The following is a 20,795-nucleotide window of genomic DNA, read 5'->3' as shown; positions in this document are numbered from 1 at the left end:
ATATTTTGCTTGTGGACTTGATATTAATTTAAGCTAAGGTCGTAAGTATAGCTGAAAAGCTTTACAAAAATCTGATCACCCACAGTTTAAGGGAGTGCCTGCAGAGAAAGTGGTAGTACAGAGCTAATGGGCCAAAGGGCCTCATGAGTACTGTATGATTCCATGAATGGGTGACTGCCAGAGAGAATACGGGGACCAGATAGGTAAGGAGGGGTTCCTTGAGTGCATCTCACTCACAAACGGTTTTTCGCCTTGGGAAAATGGTGAGAGTGATACTTCCTCTCTGAAGGTCAGACAAGACCATGACAATGTGGGTGGTCCAGCTGCTTATGGGGTAAGAAGTATGGAAGGGCAATAGGGGTAAGGAATTCATGAGTGAGGGGAGTGGACAGGTACTGCTGCATCTGTGAACATGACTCCAGGATGCCATGTTGCCTCCTGGGTATTTGAGTCAAGGTGATCACAAAACAGGATATTCTGAAGGGGTTAGGGTTAGGATGCGGATTAGGGTTAACCCTAAAACATATGGATACTTGCCTTTATTAGCTGAGGCATAGAATATAAGAGCAAGAATGTTATGTTGGAACTGTATAAGATGTTGGTTAGGCCACAATTGGAGTAATGTATGCAGTTCCAGTCACCACATTATAGGAAAGATGTGATAGAGAGAATTCAGAGGAGATTTATTAGGATGTTGTTTGGGCTGGAGTGTCTGAGATATGAGAAAAGGTTGGATAGTCTCTGGCTGTTTTCATTAGAACAGTGAAGGTTGAGAGAGAACCTGACAGAGGTATATCAGATTATGAGAGGCAAAGATATGATGGGTAAGATGGCACTTTTTCCATTATTAAAGAGGTCAATATCCAGAAGGCGTTGGATTCAGGTAAGGGGTAGAAAGGTAAGAAGAGAATTTCTTTTCATTGAGAGGATGGCAGGAGTCTGGAACTCACTACCTGAAAGGGTGATTGGGTCAAAAGTTCTGAAAATATTTATGTAGCATTTATTTATTTACTTGCATCGGTGTAGCCTCCAGGGCTGAAGACCAAGAGCTGGAAAATGGGCAATGAACAGATATGGTAGGTTGAGTTATTTCCTTCTGTGCTGTGTTCAAGTCTATTAATCTTGATTTTCAACTTGCAAAACTTGCCTCTCTCTTTTAGCAGTGTTTGACTTCCATTTTGGTTATAGTCCAATAAGGGTGGTCCCTTACAGAATCAAGAAATAGTTGGAGACACTGTTAAAAATCACACAACACCAGGTTATAGTCCAGCAGGTTTATTTGGAGGCACTAGCTTTTGGAGAATTGCTTCTTCATCAAGTGATTGTTCTTATTCTCCACAAACCTGTTTGACTATACCTGGTGTTGTGTGATTTTTAACTTTGTATACCCCAGTCCAACACCGGCGTCTCCAAATCTTGGAGACATTGGACACTGCATAGTCCATGGGCCCTGACAGCATTACAGAACTATTACTGAAGACTTTGGTTGCAGAAGTAACTAAGGCTCAAACACGGTTGTTTCAGTCCAGCCAAACACTGGCATTTCTGTGGCAATGTGGAAAGTTGCTCAGGTCTGTCCTGTACACAAAAAGCAAGACAAATCTAACCTGGCCAATCACCACCCTGTCAATCTACTCTGGATCTTCAGTAAAGTGATAAAAGGTGTCATTAAGAGTGCTCAAAAGTGTGGAGCCAAAGAACAGCTGTATATTTAGCAAAAAACTCTTTAAAATGCAAAAGGGAGGGTGGAGTCTATAGCAATTAATATAAATGTAGCTGCAGACTCCACCTGACCGTAATAAATTACTGACGGCCTGCAAGTGTGTGAACCAACCTGACCTATAGTTGTATGGGTTAGCTGTGTGTAATACTCACTACCTCAGATCTCCAGTGCTAAGGGAGAGTCCTCCATTGGGACGTATGCCTCCAGCAGCTATCAGAATGGAATGCCAGGATTTATCCAGATAGCAGATCAAGTTTGTGTGTTTTATTTTGTGAACAGGACATACCAGGACAATCTGCCACATTGCTGGAGTAGAAGAGCTTCTCTAATGGACAATGTAATTTGAGCTAATTAAATGAAAGCGTATGCAGCTTAAAATCAGTAGGGTGCACAGCCACTGAGTGATTCTGCTCATGCCAGTCGGCATGCCAATATATTAGCATCTGCTTGCAGAGGTACTGCTTCACCGAACCTTAGAGTTCCACACAGCGGGGAAAGGCTATGTTTGCTGACACTGGGACTGTACATTGGTGTTTACCTTCTCATGGGCAACTAGGGACAGGCAATAAAAGCAGACCCAGCCAGTAAAGCCCATATCCCACAGTGAATAAAAACAAACATTCATTCCCAAGTAGTACAGGTTTTTTTTTTAACTGATTTCTCCTTTTAGTCATTCACTCAGAAACAAGGTTCCAGTTACCTATATAAAAAATCGAAAAAAATTGTGACATGGTGCTTAGAATGTGTATTTTAGAGAGAGAGGCATATTGATGGTTAAATTAGTTAATTGTAATTTTCCTTCCAAAGTAGATCCAGATGCAGCCCCCATGAAAAATGGCACTCCTGAAATATATAGAAACAGACAGGTTAAATCTGCAAGATTCCCTTTCCTCGTCTAAACTGAAGCCTCTTCATGTCACCAGGTCACTTTTCATCTGTCTGATGGTTCCAAGAGGCACGCCATAATAATGGAGAATGAACAAGCTTTGCTAAACTGTCAGCAGGTGAGAACCAATGTTCAGAAATCGGTCAAACTGCGAATTGAGAAAAACCAATCAGAAAGTGGAAAGCAAATAGGAAGTTTCTGTAAAACAGTGCTGTCATACAATTCAGTATGAACATTGACATAAAAAGCAGGGTTTAAAATTGTTATGCAGGAAGTAACTTTGATATGGGCAGAAAGGAAGATTGATGATTTATGAGTGGTAGAGTTGATGTTGGTCATAGTGCATCGGGGATGCACAGCTTTCCAGTGGAAGCATTGCACATTCCAACAGTGAGGAACACAAATGCAGCTTTCTTTTTAAATAGCTTGGAGTAGGAATTTTTTTTAACATTATTAAGAACACAATACTGGGAAGAGAACTGACCAAGGACAGAATTTTAACATTCCTTTTTAATTGTTGGCAGCATACTTTGGAAAGTGGGTCCATTGTTTTATTTTGGGAGGTTTTATGGAAAAGCTGAGAAAAATACGGAATGAGGTGGATGATCAATGTTTCAAATAGAAATAGAGTACTTGGTACCGGATAGTGTGGCCAAACAATAGGGATTGGACTTCTGAGTGTGGGGATTGGATTTGGGAACATACAAGGAGAAACCAGTTAAAATCCTGTAATACTTGGGAATGAATATTTGTTTTTATTCATTATGGGATGTGGGCATTGTTGGTTGGGCCGGCATTTCTTGCCTGTTGTCCTTAGTTGCCCTTGAGAAGTTGGTGGTGAATTGTCTTTTTTAATCACTATAGTCCATGTGCTATAAGTTGATCCACAATGCCGTTAGGGAGGGAATTCCAGAATTTTGACCCAGTGATAGTGAAGGAATAGTGAATGTTTCTAAGTCAGGATGGTGAGTGACTTGGAGAGAACTTGCAGATGGTGGTGTTCCCATGTATCTACTGCCCTTGTCCTTCTGGATGGAAGTGGTCATCGGTTTGGATCTTTGGTAAATTTCTGCTGTGCATCTTATAAATAGTATGTACTACTGCTACTGAGCATCTGTGATAGGTTGAGTGGTTGCTTGCTGATGTAGTGCCAATCAAATGGGCTCTTTGTTCGGGATGGCCTCAAGCTTTTTGAGTCTTGTTGGAGTTGAGCCCATCCTGGCAAGTGGGGAATACTCCATCATATTCATGACTTATGCCTGGTACATGGTAGACAGGCACTGGGGAGTCAGGAGGTGAATTAGTCAACACAACATTCCTAACCTCTGACCTGGATCTTGTAGCCACTGTGTTAATGTGGTGAGTCCAGTGAGATTCTGGTCGGTAGTCACCCCCTGGATGTAGATAGTAGGGAACTTCAGTAATGGTAACCCCATGATTATCAAGAGGTAGTGGTTAGATTGTCTCATATTGGTGATGAACAATGCCTGCCATTTGAGTGGCATGCATGTTACTTGCCACTTGTCAGCCCAATTCTGGAAATTGTCCAGATCTTGTTACATTTGAACATGGACTGTTTCAGACTCGGAGGAGCCATGAATGGTGCTGAACATTGTGCAATCATTGGCGAACATCTCCACTTCTGGCCTTCTGATTGAGGGAAGGTCAGTGATGAAGCAGCTAAAGATGGTTGGGCCCTGGACACTACCCTGAGAAACTCCTGCAGAGATGTTCTGGAGCTGAGATGATTGACTTCTAACAACTACAACAATTTTCCTACACACCAGATATGACTCTAACCAGCTGAGAGTTTGCTTCTAATAACCGTTGATTCCAATTTTGCCACGGCTCCTTGATGCTCAATTGAATGCAGCCTTGATGTCAAGGGCAGTCACTCTGACCTCACCTCTGGAATTCAGCTATTTTATCCATGTTTGAACCAATGAGGTCTGGAGCTGAATGACCTGAGCAGAATCTGAACTGGGCATCACTGAGCAGGTTATTGCTGAGCAGATGCTGCTTGATAGCACAGTTAATGACACCTTCCATCACTTTACTGATGATCAGGAGTGGACGGATGGAGCAGTAATTGGCTGGGTTGGATTTGTCTTGCTTTTTGTGTACAAGACATACCTTTCCACATTGCCGAGTAAATGCCAGTGTTGTAACTGTAATTATTTCTGAAAGAAGGGTCACTAGGACTTAGGGGTTACTTGAACACTCTTTACATTCAGTCACCAGAAGAGCTTAGCTAAGGGGGCCATAAGTTCTGAGGCATACCTTTTCAGTAATGTTGTTGGTGTGTTGTCAGCACCCATTGCCTTTGCAGTATCCAGTGTCTCCAACTGTTTCTTGATATCACTTGGAGTGAATCAAATTGGCTGAAATCTGGTATTGTGATGCTGGGCTCACTGGAGGAGACCGAGATGGATCATCCACTAGGCACTTCGGACTAAAGATTGGTGTGAATGCTTCAGCCTTATCTGTTGCAGTGATGTGCTGGGCTCTTCCATCATTGAAGATGGCGATATTTGAAGATCCTTCTCCTCCAGTGAGTTGTTTAATTGTCCACCACCATTCATGACTGGATATGGCAGGATTTCTGAACTTAGATCTGATCTATTGATTGTGGAATTTCTTAGCTCTGTGTATCACTTGCTGCTTAATGCTGTTTGGCGTACAGGTAGTCTTGGTTGGTAGCTTCACCAGGTTGTCACCTCATTTTCAGGTCTGGCTGGCGTGGCCTCCTGCACTCTCCATTAAATGTGAAGGGTGTTCAATTAACCCACAAGTGCCAGTGACCTCTCTTGCAGAAATAAGTTTTGAATAGAATTCTAAATGGAACAATACCAAATAGTTAAAATTCACAATGCGATGAATTACGTAGAGACTAAAAAATTTTTAAGAAAAACATTGAGTTCCCAGTGACCAACTCAATGGATCACACAAGATTTCACTTTATATGACCCTAACTTTCACAAAAACTAAAGTCAACATCAACTAAATATGACTTAGTAAACAACTAATGTGGACAACTACAGAAAATATATCCCTCTGTAATTTCATAACACAACTGAAAAACTCATGCTGTGTTTATGTATTACACCATACTCTCTGTAGAATTGTGCATTTTATGGGAACCAGTCCAAAGTTACCCCTAGTTTTCAAAAGACTTGTCCCTGTTTTGCTGAGTCATGATGTTGAGTGTCCAGCAGAAGTTGTTTCCTTTGGTCCTCTGAGAATCTCCAAATCAGCTTCTTACAGCCAGGTTCAGACCTTTCCTGGTTATATCAGATAGAAATATCCAGTGCTTTAAAAATTCAACAGGTCTGGACTCTGACCAGAGACTAAACTCCCTTCAGCATTTGCTCTGGTGACTAATAGAGAACAGTTTTCTCCCTTCTATTCACATAAGCAGTTGTTTCCTTGTCCTTCCCACTGGAATATTTTCTCTCTTTGTCCAAGGTCCCTTTTCTGTCCAGGTAAGAAAGCTGGCACTTCAATTTCCATAGGACATGCCCCTGGGCTCCCAGTTACCACGACAATTAGGTCACATAGGCATTTCATTGAGCAAATCCCATAGGAGAGCAAATGTCATTACTCCATTTTGCCTTGAGTTTAAAACACACAGATTTTATAAAACTGAACATTTGGAACAAGAGGTACAAACCTACATAAATAATTGGTGATGTAGATCTGATATTTACAACTTAAAGTAAACAATAGCCAATTCTTATTAGATTATCTAATTTCTTTAGTGCTCTTTTACTTTTGGTCGTCATGGGGTTTTTGCTGATCGTTTAGTGAACTGTCAAGGCTGGCATGAAGACTACAATAGACCTGCTTGTGTAATGAAATATCTTCGTCATTTTGGGCAGGTAAAGTTTGTTAAACAAATTTTGGTTAAAGTTAATTATTATATGCTTGAATCTAGTCATTTCTTCCTGAATAGAATTTGTGCACCATTGACTTTAAGACCATAAGACATAAGAGTGGAAGTAAGGCCATTTGGCCTATCGAGTCCACTCTGCCATTCAATCATGGCTGATGGGCATATCCATGCCACTTACCCACATTCTCCTCCATATCCTATAATTCCTTGCAACATTAAGAATTTATCAATCTGTGCTTTGAAGACATTTAACATCCCAGCCTCCACTGCACTCTGTGGCAGTGAATTCCACTGGCCCACCACTTTTTAGCATATCTAGATTTTACTTGGTACTTGCAGTTTGCATTAATGAATGTTTGGGTGTTGATTACCACAGTTGGCTGGATAGGGTCATAGAGATGTACAGCTTCGGTCCAACCCGTGCAGGCCGACCAGATATCCCAACCCAAACTAGTCCCACCTGCCAGCACCTGGCCCATATCCCTCCAAACCCTTCTTATTTATATACCCATTCAAATGCCTCTTAAATGTCGCAATTGTACCAACCTCCACTACTTCCTCTGGCAGCTCATTCCATACACGTACCACCCTCTGTGTGAAAACATTGCCCCGTAGGTCTCTTTTATATCATTCCCCTCTCACGCTAAACCCATGCCTTCTAGTTCTGGACTCCCCGAACCCAGGGAAATTACTTGGCCTATTTACCCTATCCATGCCCCTCATAATTTTATAAACCTCCAAAAGGTCATTCCTCTGCCTCCGATGCTCCAGGGAAAACAGCCCCATCCTATTTCAGCCTCTTCCTACAGCTCAAATCCTCCAACCCTGGCAGCATCCTTGTAAATTTTTTCTGAACCCTTTCAAGTTTCACAACATCTTTCTGACAGGAAGGAGACCAGAATTGCATTCAATATTCCAGCAGTGGCCTAACCAATGTCCTGTACAACCGTAACATGACCTCCCAACTCCTGTACTCAATACTCTGACCAATAAAGGGAAGCATACCAAATGCCTTCTTCACTATCCTATCTACCTGCGACTCCACTTTCAATGAGCTATGAACCTGCACTCCAAGATCTCTTTGTTCAGCAACACTCCATAGGACCTTAACATTAAATGTATAAGTCCTGCTAAGATTTGCTTTCCCAAAATGCAGCACATCGCATTATCTGAATTAAACTCCATCTGCCACTTCTCAGCCCATTGGCCCATCTGGTCCAGATCCTGTTGTAATCTGAAATAACCCTCTTTGCTGTCCACTATACCTCCAATTTTGGTGTCATCTGCAAACTTACTAACTGTACCTCTTATGCTCGCATCCAAATCATTTATGTAAATGACAAAAAGTAGTGGACCTAGCACCGATCCTTGTGGCACTCCACTGGTCACAGGCCTCCAGTCTGAAAAACAATCCTCCACCACCACCCTCTGTCTTCTACCTTTGAGCCAGTTCTGTATCCAAATGGCTAGTTCTCCCTGTATTCCATGAGATCTAACCTTGCTAATCAGTCTCCCATGGGGAACATTGTCGAATGCCTTACTGAAGTCCATATAGATCGCATCTACTGCTCTGCCCTCATCATATTTGGATTACAGTGCAGAGTTAACACTGATAGCACAGGTTTAATTCCTGCACCAGGTGAGGTTATCATGAAGGGTTTTCTTTCTCAACCTCACCTAATGCATCATGACCCTCAGGTTAAACCACTGCCAGTCAATACTCTCTATGAGACAGCAGCCCAATGGTCTGCTAGGACTATGGTATGGACATTAATTTATTAATTACCTTCATTTTTGAGGTTAGAGTTTTGCAGTACTGCCCTGTGGGACCATAACTTACAGATTCTTGATCTTCTGTCATTTTTATTATCTAAAGGAAAATCATCTTCATTTCACTGAAGCAATGGAGAGTCCCACTATAGTCGAATTGCCCTGTTTGCTGGCCTTTAAACTTGGATCATGATTTGAACACTCAGCCTCTCTGTCAGGTCTTGATGATGCTGTACTAGAATTTTAAATTGTGAATGTCCACTTTCTTAAGGAGAAAAGGCATACCAGAGTTAGTTTCACAAAGAGTCACAGAATAGCACTAATATAGCTACTACTACTCTGAGTAAAGGAACTACCTCTGACATCTGTCCTATATCTATCACCCTTCAGTTTAAAGCTATGCCCCCTTGCACTAGCCATCACCATCTGATGAAAAAGTCTCTCACTGTCCACCCTATCTAACCCTCTGATTATCTTATATGTCTCAATTAAGTCACCTCTCAACCTTTTCTCTCAAATGAAAACAGCGTCAGGTTCCTCATCCTTTTCCTAGTAAGACCTTCCCTCCATACCAGACAACATTCTAGTAAATCTCCTCTGAACCCTTTCCAAAGCATCCCCATCCTTCCTATAATGTGGTGACCAGAACTGTATGCAATACTCCAAGCGTGGCTGCACCAGAGTTTTGTAAAGCTGCAGCATGTCGTCATGGCTCCGATATGCAATCCATCTACCAATAAAAGCTAACACACTGTATGTCTTCTTAACAGTCTTATGAACCTGTATGGTAATTTCAGGGATCTTTGTACATGGACACCGAGATCTCTCTGCCCATCCACACTATCAATAATCTTACCATTAGCCCAGTACTCTGCATTCCTGTTACTCCGAGCAAAGTGAATCACCTCACACTTTTCCACATTAAACTCCATTTGCCACCTCTCAGCCCAGCTTTGCAGCTTATCTATATCTTTCTGTAACCTGCAACATCCTTCAGCACTATCCACAACTCCACTGACCTTAGTGTCGTCCGTAAATTTACTAACCATCATTAGGTCATTTATAAAAATGACAAACAGCAATGGACCCAAAACAGTTCCTTGCAGTACTCCACTAGTAACTGAACATTTGCCATCAGCCACTACCCTCTGTCTTCTTTCAGTTAGCCAATTTCTGATCCAAACCGCTAAATTACCCTCAATCCCATGCCTCCATATTTTGTGCAATAACCTTCCATGGGGAACCTTATCAAACGCCTTACTGAAATCCATATACACCACATTACCCTTCACTGTCCACCTATCTAACCCTCTGATTATCTTATATGTCTCAATTAAGTCACCTCTCAACCTTCACTAAACTGTGTTGACTATCCCTAATCAACTTATTCCCCTCTAAATGATTATAAATCCTATCTCTTATAACCTTTTCCAATACTTTATCCACAATCAAACTGTGGCTCACTGGTCTATAATTTCCAGAGTTGTCTCTACTTCCCTTCTTGAACAAGGAACAACATTTGCTATCCCTCAGTCTTCTGGCATTATTCCTGTAGACAATGATGACACAAAGATCAAAGCCAAAGGCTCTGCAATCTTCTCCCTGGTTTCTCAGAGAATCCTAGGATAAATTCCATCTGGACCTGTCTATCTTCACACTGATACAGGTAGGAGTGAGGTGAAGAGTGGGAAAGCTGGTATTGGGGGAATGAGGTGAAGAGTGGGAGAGCTGGCACTGGAGGGTGAGGAGTGAAGAGTAGAAGAGCTGTCACTGGGGGGAATGAGGTGCAGAGTGGGAGAAGGGGTACTGGGAGGAGTGAGGTGAAGAGCAGGAGAGCTGGCACTGGGGGGAGTGATCACACTTCCTCTTTGTGAACCTTAATCCCATCTCGTCTAGTAGCCTATATTTCCGTAATCTCCTCGACAACATTGTCTTTTTCCAGTGTGAATACTGACAAAAATATTCACTTAGCACTTCTCCTGTCTCCTCAGACTCCACACACAGCTTCCCACTATTGTCCTTGATTGGGCCTAATCTTACTCTAGTCATTCTTCTAGTCTTGATGTACCTGTATAGAAAGTTTTAGGGTTTTCCTTGACCATATCTGTCAATGACTTTTCTTGTCTCCTGCTGTCTCTTCTTAGCTCTCTCTTTAGGTCTTTCCTGGCTTACTTGGAACTCTCAAGCACCATAACTGAGCCTACATGTCTCATCCTTATATAAACCTTCTTCCTCTTGACAAGAGATTCAATTTCTTTAGAAAACCATGGCTCCCTCATTCGACCACTTCCTCCCTGCCTGATAGGTACATACTTATCAAGGACATGCAGCAGCTGTTCCTTGAATAAGCTCCACATTTCAGTTGTGCCCATCCCCTGCAGTTTCTTTCCCTATCTTGTGCATCCTAACTCTTGCCTAATCACATCATAATTGACTTTCCTCCAGCAGTAACTCTTGTCCTGCACTATATACCTATCTCTTTCCATTACTAAAGTAAACATAACTGAACTGTGGTCTCTATCACCAAAGTGCTCACCTACCTCCAAATCTAACACCTGGCCAGGTTCATTACCCAGTACCAAATCTAATGTGGCCTCTCCCCTTGTTGGCTTGCCTACATACAGTGTCAGGAAACCATCCTGCACACATTGGACAAAAACGTACCCATCTATAGTACTCAAACTATTATCTTTCCAGTCAATATTTGGAAAGTTAAAGACCCTTTACCAACTACCCTGTTATTCTCGTTCCTATCCAGAATTATCTTTGCTATCCTTTCCTCTACATCTCTTGAACTATTCAGAGGCCTGTAGAAAACTGCCAACAGGGTGACCTCTCCTTTCCTGTTTCTAACCTCAGCCCATATTACCTTAGTAGACAAGTCCTCAAACGTCCTTTCTGCCACCGTGATACTGTCCTTGACTAACAATGCCACATCTCCCCCTCTTTTACCATCTTCTCTGTTCTTACTAAAACATCTAAATCCTGGAACCTGCAACAACCATTCCTGTTCCTGCTTGATCCATGCCTCCGAAATGGCCATAACATCAAAGTCCCAGGTACCAACGCATGCTGCAAGTTCACTCACCTTATTCTGGATGCTCTGAGTGTTGAAGTAGACACACTTCAAATCATCTTTCTGCTTGCCGGTGAACTCTTGCCACCTTGAAACCTCATTTCTGATCTCACTGCTCTCAATCTCCTGGAAATGGAACTACCATTTGGGTTTCCGTCTCTTTGCTGAATTAGTTTGAACCCTCCAGAAGGGCATTAGCAAATCTTCCCCCCCACCCTCCCTCCCCAGGATATTGGTACTCCTCTGGTTCAGCTGTAGATCATCTGTTAGTAGAGATCCCACCTACCCCAGAATGAGCTTCAATTATCCAGGTATCCGAAACCCTTCCTACTGCACCATCCCTGTAGCCACGTGTGCAACTCCTCTCACTCCCTATTCCTTGCCTCGTTAGCACGTGGCAGGGCAACAAAGCAGGATAACAACTCTGTTCTGGCACTAAGTTTCCACCCTTGCTCCCTGAATGTCTGCCTTAAATTTCCATCCCTTTTCCTACCTATGTCGTTACGTGGACCACTGTTTTGGGCTGCTCCCCCTCCCCCTCAAGGATTCTAAAAACGCGATCCGAGACATCACGAACCCTGGCACCTGGGAGGCAATACACCAACCGTGAGTCTCTCTCGTTCCCACAGAACCTCCTATCTCTTCCTCTAATTATGCAATCTCCAGTGACTAATGCTCTGCTCTTCTCCCTGCTTCCCTTCTGAGCAACAGGGGAAAACTCTGTACCAGAGCCCCATGGCTTACCACTGGTAAGTTGACCTCCCCAACAGTGGTAAAGAAGCTATACTTATTATTGAAGGGAATGGCCACAGGGGTTCCCTGCACTGCCTGCCGGTTCTCTTTCCGTCCCCTGACTGTAACCAATCTGCCTCTTTCTTACACCTGAGGAGTGACTACCTCCCTGTAACGCCTCTCTATAACCCCCTCTGCCTCCCGAATGATCCAAAGTTCATCCAGCTCCAGCTCCAGTTCCCTAACGCGGTTTTCGAGGAGCTGGAGTTCAGTGCAGTTCCCTCAGATGTAGTTAGCAGGGACACTAGTGGTGACCCTTACCTCTCACATTCTGCAGGAGCAACATTCAACTGCCCTAACCGCCATTCCCACTATTCTAAAAGCCCAAAGAGACTGTAGAAAAAGAAAGAATACAATCGAGTAACCTTGCCAACCTGGCACACCGAACTTTTTTTTTATTAGAGGAGAAGAATGGATGGGAGACACCTTGAAAGTAGTGTTTTGGTTAACGCAACCACCCAAATATATTACTTCACTTACTCAGCAGTCCTGTGTCCACTCCTGCTTGGCGAGCGTTCTGCCTATTCACTAGGTGAGTTTTAAAATCAACAATTCACCTTCCCATCAGCCCCCTGGTTGATGCTCCTGCTCTTCCTGCTGCTGGAACAAAAATGGAGGGCCCCGACACTCGAGGTAAGTTTGTTAAATCAGTGATTCACCTTCCCATCAGCCCGCTGGTCAACGCTCCCATTCTTCCTGTTGCTGAAACAAAAATGTTGGCAATATATGTGTCATGAAATTAAGAATTTAAACTGAAGATGACCTGTATTGCAGCCAAAGTTGTTCCTGTTTATAAGCTTGTTTTTAAAAAATATTTGAATTTGACTCTTTTCCTATTTTTCGAGTATAACTGCAAACATGCATCCTTTAGGATGATTTATAGGCAGCATTTGTAATTTCCCAGAGTCTATGCTGAAACTGAGCCAGAAGTTAAGAATTTAATTTTGTGTTTGATACACTCTCATCTCAGCTATCTTTTGATTAGTGCTGTCTCTATTGTTCCATTTTAGATTAATACCACCTTCCCATGTTTCTACAATCCATTCAAGCCTCATGAAGTGATCAGGGAAAAGCAGGTAGGCTGGCCAGGAAAACCCCAGCACGCAGAAGTGGTGTGTTTTTTCCCCCCCAAAATCAAGCGCAGAAAAATTCCCAACTTATTTTCAGCTCTACAGTGAATAATGTGGCATTTCAGAGATCAATCTTTCACTCTATCACAGATGTTGGGGAAATGCAACTATTCTTTAGCTTGAGAAGTCAAAGGGACACATATTTTTGTTGCTATGCAAGCAGAGACTCTGGCCAAGGAAACAGTAAAACAAAAGAGGGAAACAACAGAGGAAATGATGTAAGAATGAAAGGAAATTAATGTTGGCAACGACCTCAGTAAAGCAATATACCAGCTTTCAAAATAAACTGCAGTGACAATTGAATATTACAGATACAGGTTATATGCATTTAACTACAATTTTAAAAAATGAGTTTGTTTTGGCAAAAGTTTAGATTTATTTCAAATTGTGCAATGAGAAGATTAGTTTTTATAAGCAAATCATGAAAAGATTAGTTTTCAGAAACAAGTGATGTATATTTTACACGTTAGTGCAAATGAATATATGTGGATAGTACACAGCAATGCACAAAGAACTCCTGCACAGATAAAGCAGAATTAATAATAACTATGGCTCAAACATTCAATTATTGTATATAGCAGTTTTCTTAATGTCCCTTTTTTGGTGTTATACATTGTTAACAATTTGGCTTTTCCAGCTGACATGGGGAATGGCAGTGAACTCTCTTCTGTGGCCATTGCTGGGCTTTTTCGGGTATGGAGCTGCAGGTGCCTTTGTTCTATTTGACTGCAGGAAACGAAGGTAAAACAAAAAATGACATTGTTCTTTATGTGTTGTGCAATTTCTGCAGTACTGGATTAGGCACAGAATCATTGGTTTATAGTAGATTTCTTACTAGGGAACTGGGCTTCTTTTGATACCCTGAAGATAAAGCAGCATGGCAAACAGTCATTCATGGTTGTCCTTGATATTGCTTGATATCACGTACGGCCATTTTTACAAGGATTCTGAGAACTTAATCCATATTTCATAATATTTGCTCATTAGAATTTGGATTTGTGCATTTTCAGTCACTTGTCTTGTTTCTGAATATAACTGGGTTAACTCTGAGTACCAGCTATCTGTACTGGAAATGGTTCTCTAGGTGTAAAGATGTTTTCACTGAGTTGAATACATAGAAAAATTAACTGGTAGATGTTTGGGAACAGCTTGGTCAGATGTACAGTAGGTCATGCAGCATCCTAGGAGCAGAAAAATAGATGTTTTGGGTAAATGCCCTTCATCAGGAATGAGGCTGGGAGCCTTGGGGATGGAGGGATAAATGGAAGGGGAGTGGGGCTGGGGGGAAGGTAGTTGAGAGTGCGATAGGTGGATGGAGGTGGAGGTAATGGCGATAGGTTGGAGGGGAGGGTGGAGCAGGTAGGTGGGAAGGAAGATGTACAGGTCGAGTCTGCTTCAGGACATGGCTGAAGAGCTTAAGGGCAGAGGAGATGACCTGGGGGCTGCAGTAAGAGAGAGAGAGAGAGACTCACTGAGCTCTTTGTAGAGTGAGGAGGCGAACTTCTTCAAGGTAGGCATCCTCGGAAGACAATTCGCAGTGAGGTTAAAATCATCTAGGCAAAAGTGAGAACTGCAGATGCTCCTATCTCCAATATTCTGCAGTCCTCACTTTCACAGTAGGTCAGATCCATTCAGTTACAATTGCAAAGACAGTGATGTATAGCTTATTGTGGACATGGTTGGGCCAGTTTCTCAATTCAGGATTTTTGGCACCAATCCCACATCTAATGCAACATAGGTTAAAAGCAGAGGTTGTAATGGCCATGAGCTGAGTTTGACACCCAATTATTTTGTCACCAGGTTCAGGGCTAGAGACAAGGACTTGTGACAGACGATGATTCTATAAAGTGAACAGGAGGGGAAGTGTCAGAGTTAGACTGTTGAAAGGGATAGAATGAGCAGAACATTGAAGCTTTGGGAATAGGCTTGCCACTGCATTCAAATAATGGCACCTTTGTACCGTAGCATGGACACCCTAGTTTGACTATCCTTTCTATCGAAAAGTTTTCATCAATAACCACGATTAGTAATGACTCCCCCAACTGGGTTGGGAGTGTGGGGGAGGGGGTGCGGCATGGTGGTTCAGTGGTTAGCACTGCTGCCTCACAGCACCAGGGATCTGGGTTCAATTCCAGCCTCAGGCAACTGTCTGTGTGGAGTTTGCACATTCTTCCTGTGTCTGAGTAGTTTCTTCCGGGTACCCCAGTTTCCTCCCACAGTCCAAAGATGCGCAGGTTAGATGAATCGGCCATGCTAAATTGCCCTTAGTGTTCAGGGATGTGTAATTTAGGGGTAAAATATACATAATAGGGTAGAGGAATGGGTTTGGTTGGGATAGTCTTCGGAGGGTCGGTGTGGACTTGTTTCCACACTGTAGGGATTCATGATTCTATGAACTGTGCTCCTGATGGGTTTGCAGCAATGGGCCTAGAATAGGTCATACATTTTGTTAGTATTGAAATTTTAATTTTCTTCCTCCTCCAACCTGATAGTAAATTCTTCCATGAATTTAACTTGAAGCATGTGAGTAGGCAACTCCTCTTATCTCTGCCCTCCTTTTAAAAATTCAGATGTGCCTTGGGACGTTGGAAGATTGGCACACTATCTGATGTGATATTTTCAGTCGACATTGCACTGATCATTACCAGCCCACAATGTCTCTACATTTCTCTCTTTCCCCAGGGACTGCCTGGAATCCTGAATTTCTTCTCCGATCAGCTTCCCAATCATTTCCCATTCATCATGTTCTCCAGGGCCAGGTTGAATATGTTCTCACCTTGAACAACCTTGTCTTTAACTGACTCACCTATTCTAGTAACAATGCCATTATGAAGCCTATTGCCGCTGAGCTCCATCCATCTTGATGTAGGAAATGCTGAATGCTGTTTGTTCCAATGATACTTGTATTTCCTTCTTGGTCTGTTTTCCTATTGCTTGGACGACTGCATCAGTTCTGCTTCCTGCTTTCATGCTGATGTAGAAATTCTCATTACACATTCCATCCCTATCAATGATCTATCTCTGATATTCTTGAGCTTCTCTCTCTTTATCCCTGTAGATGGATTTTCCACGGACACTTACTCTTCTTCTTTAAGGGCATGCTTCTACAACTTAGATGATCATGGCTCCCAAGAGTCCAGTTTTCAATAATGCCCAATATTTTAGTGTTGTTCTCAAATTTTTATACTTATTCTGCTTTGTACTCCTCTGTGTATTTCCTACTTAGTCTCCCTTTCGCGACTCTCAATTTTACCGCTTACTACCAGATGTTCCAGTTTTCGCCTCCTAACTATGTGTTCATATTTACAAGCTCACTAATTACTACAACTCTGAGTTTCCTTCCCCCATCCCTTTACACAGTTTCTTCCTGTAAGAACTCCATTCCTTTATCTGAATTTGCCTTTGATCATTCTGCAGATGCCACCTGTAACACCAGAGCTTCTGAAAACATGTTTCATTACTCCCTAGTGAATTGCCCTTCAATTTTATGGACGTGTTTCTCAATTAGCTGTGTTCTTTGTCTTTTGTTTTCACCACTCTCCTTACAGTGATAATAGAATGATAGAGGCATAGAGTAATACCCCCATGGAAACAGGCCCTTTGGCCCAAACTGGTCCATGCTGACCATGGTGCCCACTCATCTAGTTCCAATTGCCCACCTATGGTCCATATCCCCTCTAAACCCTTCTCACCCATGTACCTGCTATTGTATCTGCCTTAACCACTTTCTCTGGCAGCCCATTCCATACACGCACCACTCTCTGTGTGAAAAAGTTGCCCCATGGATCCTTCTTAAATCTTTCCCCTCTCACCTTAAACCAAAGGCCTCTAGTTTTTGATCCCCTATCCCTGGGACAAAGACGATATGCATTTCCCCTATCTATGCCCTTCATGATTCTATACACCTTAATAAAGTAACCTTCATTTTCTAAATTCCAAGGAATGAAGCCCTACCCTGGCCAACCTCTCCCTTTAACTTAGGCCTATTAGCCCTGGCAACATCCTCATACGACTTCTTTGCATTCTTTCTGGGTTAACTATGTCTTTCCCTTCCTGATGAAGGGCTTATGCTCGAAACGTCAAATTCTCTATTCCTGAGATGCTGCCTGGCCTGCTGTGCTTTGACCAGCAACACATTTTCAGCTGTGATCTCCAGCATCTGCAGACCTCATTTTTTACTCTATGTCTTTCCTATGACAGGGTGACCAAAACTGTACTCAATACTTCAACTGCGGCCTCATTGATGACTTATACGACTTTAATCTAACATCCCAACTGCTATACTCAATGCCTTAATCAATGAAGGTCAGCATGCTAAATACCTTCTTCACCACCCTGTCTACCTGTGACACCTTTCAAAGAACTATATACTTCTACTCCTCGATCTCTCTATTCCACAACACATCTCAGAACCTTGCCATTTACCGTATAAGTTCTACCTTGGTTTGACTTTTCAAAGTACAATACATTACACTTATCTGTATTGAATTGCATTTGCCAATTCTCAGCCTACTTCTCCATTTGATTAAGATCCCCCTATAATTTTTGATAACCTTCCTTGCTATCAATAAAACCTGCTATTTTATATCGTCCACAAACTTACTAATCATGCCTTGTACATTCACATCCAGATCATTTATGGTAATAACAAATAACAAAGGTCCCAGCACCAACCCTTGTGGCACACCACTAGTCACGGGTCTCCAGTCTGAGAAACAGCCTTCAACCATCACCCTCTGCTTCCTACCATTGAGCCAATTTTGAATCCAATTAGCTATCTCTCCTTGGATCCCATGTGACCCAACCTTCATGACCAGCCTGCCATGTGGGACCTTGTGTTCCTTTTATCCATATTTTCGAACTCAACAGCTCCCATATTTGCCATATAATTCTCTGCCATTTTTACTATCTCCACATGATCCCATTCTCAAACATGTGTTCCCCTTATTTGTATTTTTATAATTCCTGTACTCCTTTTGTAATAAAAGACAAAGTGTCATTTGTTTTCTTAATTGTTCACTATGGTTGCAAGCAGGCTTCCTGTGTTCTTTGATCATACTCAAGTCCCTCTGAATGTAACAACATTCCCTTTGAAAAAAATATTTCGCTTTTCTATTCTAATGACTAAAGCAAATAACCCCACACTTCCCAACTATACTTTATGTGCCACCTTGTTTTCCAGTCACATAATGTGACTGTGGCCTCTGTGTCCTCATCACAGCTTCCATTCCCATTTAGCTTGTATCATTAGCAAACTTCCTCCCACAACACTGTCCAAAGCCACAACCTTATTTTTGGGTGAAACTCCAACTTACAAGCACTTAGGCCAATCTTCTAGTGTAGTACAATTAGGGTATTGAGTGCAATTCTGAAATGCACATTATAGGAACAGTGTGAGTGGATTGGAGAGGATGCAGAGGAGGTTGACCAGGATGTTGCTCGGGCTAGGGAGTTTCAGTTATGAGAGGGATTGGACTGATTGGAATTAATCTCTTTGGAGCAGAGGAGATTAAGAAGGCATCTGATTAAGTTGCATGAAATTATGAGGGCAAAGATAGCTGGTCAGAAAGGAAGTTTTCCCTTTGATGGAGGGATCAATGACCGGGGGGCAGGAGGTTTAGAGGGGATGTGAGGAAACAGTTTTTTTCACCCACAGGATGGTGGGAATCTGGAACTCACTGCCCATAAACGTAATAGAGACAGAAGCCTTATTAACATTTAAGAAGTATTTAAGAGGCTGAGGCATACGAAGCTATGGGCCAATTGCTGGGAAATGGGATTAGATTAGTTAGGTAGGTTTTTGTTTTACCAGCACAAGCTTGATGGGCTGAAGGATCATTTCTATGCTATAGACCCCTGTGACTCTACGGATGCTGCACACTTGGACGTGCCTCCTTTCAGATGCAATATTAATCCAGTCTGTCTGCTCTCCCAAGCAGAAGAATTATCCATAGTGTAATATTATCCATAGTGCAAATAGTCCAATATTGATCCTTTAACCAGCGTCACTAAAACAGATATTGAAATGTTGTCACTTTGCTGTTTATGGAAGTTTGCTGTACGCTGATGAGCTTCTTTTATTAAAAATAGTGGCACAGTACTTTTTTGGCTATATTTGCTTTAGGTCCCACTGAAGTTATGAAACATACAATATAAATGTTTTTCTTCTTTTTCATTTCAAACTGGCATTAAAGAGACTAAATGCAGATTAGTTGATTGATTTGTTTAATACTTCCTTTATTCCGAGAGTTACTTTAAGGTGTAACACTTCCCTGCCTCCTCTTTGTCCTATTTTTCTGTTTCACTTTAACTACTGTTCTTTCAACATTAAATATTAATGTGCCTGTAGACGCTGACTGACTGGAGTGTTTACAGCATTTTCTGTATTGGTTTCAAGGATGTCAGTGCAGTTTTAGATGTTTAATTTTTAATAACTGCATTTCCAAATCAATTTCTTGACAAATCTGAAACTATTCTGTTATATTCATAGAAAGTAAAGATAATCAGTTTATACATAGTACTTACTGAAATGTTTCCAATTAAACTTAGTACTTCTCTAACACAAGTGATGGAGGTATTGATTAATAGTAAATTTGTCATCTTTCTTAGAAAACTGAACGCGCTCTTGGAGAATCAGGCTGCTAAAACTGAAAAAGAAAAGGAGCCAATGAAGAGGCGTAGAAGAGGGAGCAAAATAGCCTGTCGTCACGGCAACCATTTTATCAGCTACCCGACTATGATCAGTGGTTCCCTCAGGTTAGTCTTGCAACAAATTTCAGAGCATGGAGTATCCACTTCCTCCACCTTTTTACTACTCCAGACCTTGCACAGTACCCAAATGGATATAGGATCCAATACTTGAAAGACACTGCTTTTACCCAGTTGTAAATGTTCCGAGCAAAATATGTTTAATCCAAAGATAAATGTTCATATCTTACTGATAGTAAGATTGTGGACTTTTAGCAAAAAAGCTGCTTTCAGGAACTCTCTAGAACCTCAAATATTAGAGGTCACCCATTTCAGAAAGAAATAAAAGTTGTTTCTCACTGAAGTGTATGACTCTTTGGAACTCTCTTCCTCAAAGATTGATGAAAATAGAGTCATAGAGTCACACAGCACAGTATAGACCCTTCAGTCCAATTCATTCATGCCAGCCAGATATCCTAAATTAATCTAGTTCCATTTGCCAACATTTGGTCCATATCGTTCTAAACCCTTCCTGTTCATATACCCATCCAGATGCCTTTTAAATGCTGTAATTGTACCAGCCTCCACCACTTCCTCTGGTAGCTCATTCTATACACGCACCATCCTCTGTGTGAAAACGTTTCCCCTTAGATCCCTTTTAAACCTTTCCCCTCTCACCCTAAACCTATGCCCCCTTGTTTTGAAGTCCCCCACCAGGGGAAAAGACCTTATCTATTTACCCTATCCACGCCTCTCATGATTTTATAAACCTCTGTAAAGTCACCCCAGTGGTGAATATTTTATGGCAGCAGCAGATCGATTCTTGATCAAAGGTGCTG

At 42.0% G+C, this 20,795-nt stretch overlaps 1 protein-coding gene across 5 annotated transcripts in view; it reads left to right on the top strand.

Moving 5' to 3' along the window:
* LOC132822348 (uncharacterized) overlaps nucleotides 1-20,795 on the top strand; it is a 64,406-nt gene that overhangs the window by 14,208 nt on the left and 29,403 nt on the right. For 3 of the 5 annotated variants that reach the window (XM_060835637.1, XM_060835633.1, XM_060835634.1), the window contains 5 exons: nucleotides 2,647-2,727; nucleotides 6,368-6,487; nucleotides 13,150-13,215; nucleotides 13,907-14,010; nucleotides 19,879-20,025. In XM_060835637.1, coding sequence (XP_060691620.1) covers nucleotides 2,647-2,727; nucleotides 6,368-6,487; nucleotides 13,150-13,215; nucleotides 13,907-14,010; nucleotides 19,879-20,025 — 518 coding nt within the window. The remainder of the gene's footprint in view (nucleotides 1-2,646; nucleotides 2,728-6,367; nucleotides 6,488-13,149; nucleotides 13,216-13,906; nucleotides 14,011-19,878; nucleotides 20,026-20,795) is intronic. The other 2 variants (XM_060835635.1, XM_060835636.1) reach the window with 2 other exon arrangements.

This window comes from Hemiscyllium ocellatum, chromosome 14 (genome assembly GCF_020745735.1).
Source record: "Hemiscyllium ocellatum isolate sHemOce1 chromosome 14, sHemOce1.pat.X.cur, whole genome shotgun sequence".
Lineage (NCBI taxonomy): Eukaryota > Metazoa > Chordata > Chondrichthyes > Orectolobiformes > Hemiscylliidae > Hemiscyllium > Hemiscyllium ocellatum.
The sequence above is the reverse complement of the archived record's forward strand: the minus strand, read 5'-3'. Positions and strand labels throughout refer to the sequence as shown.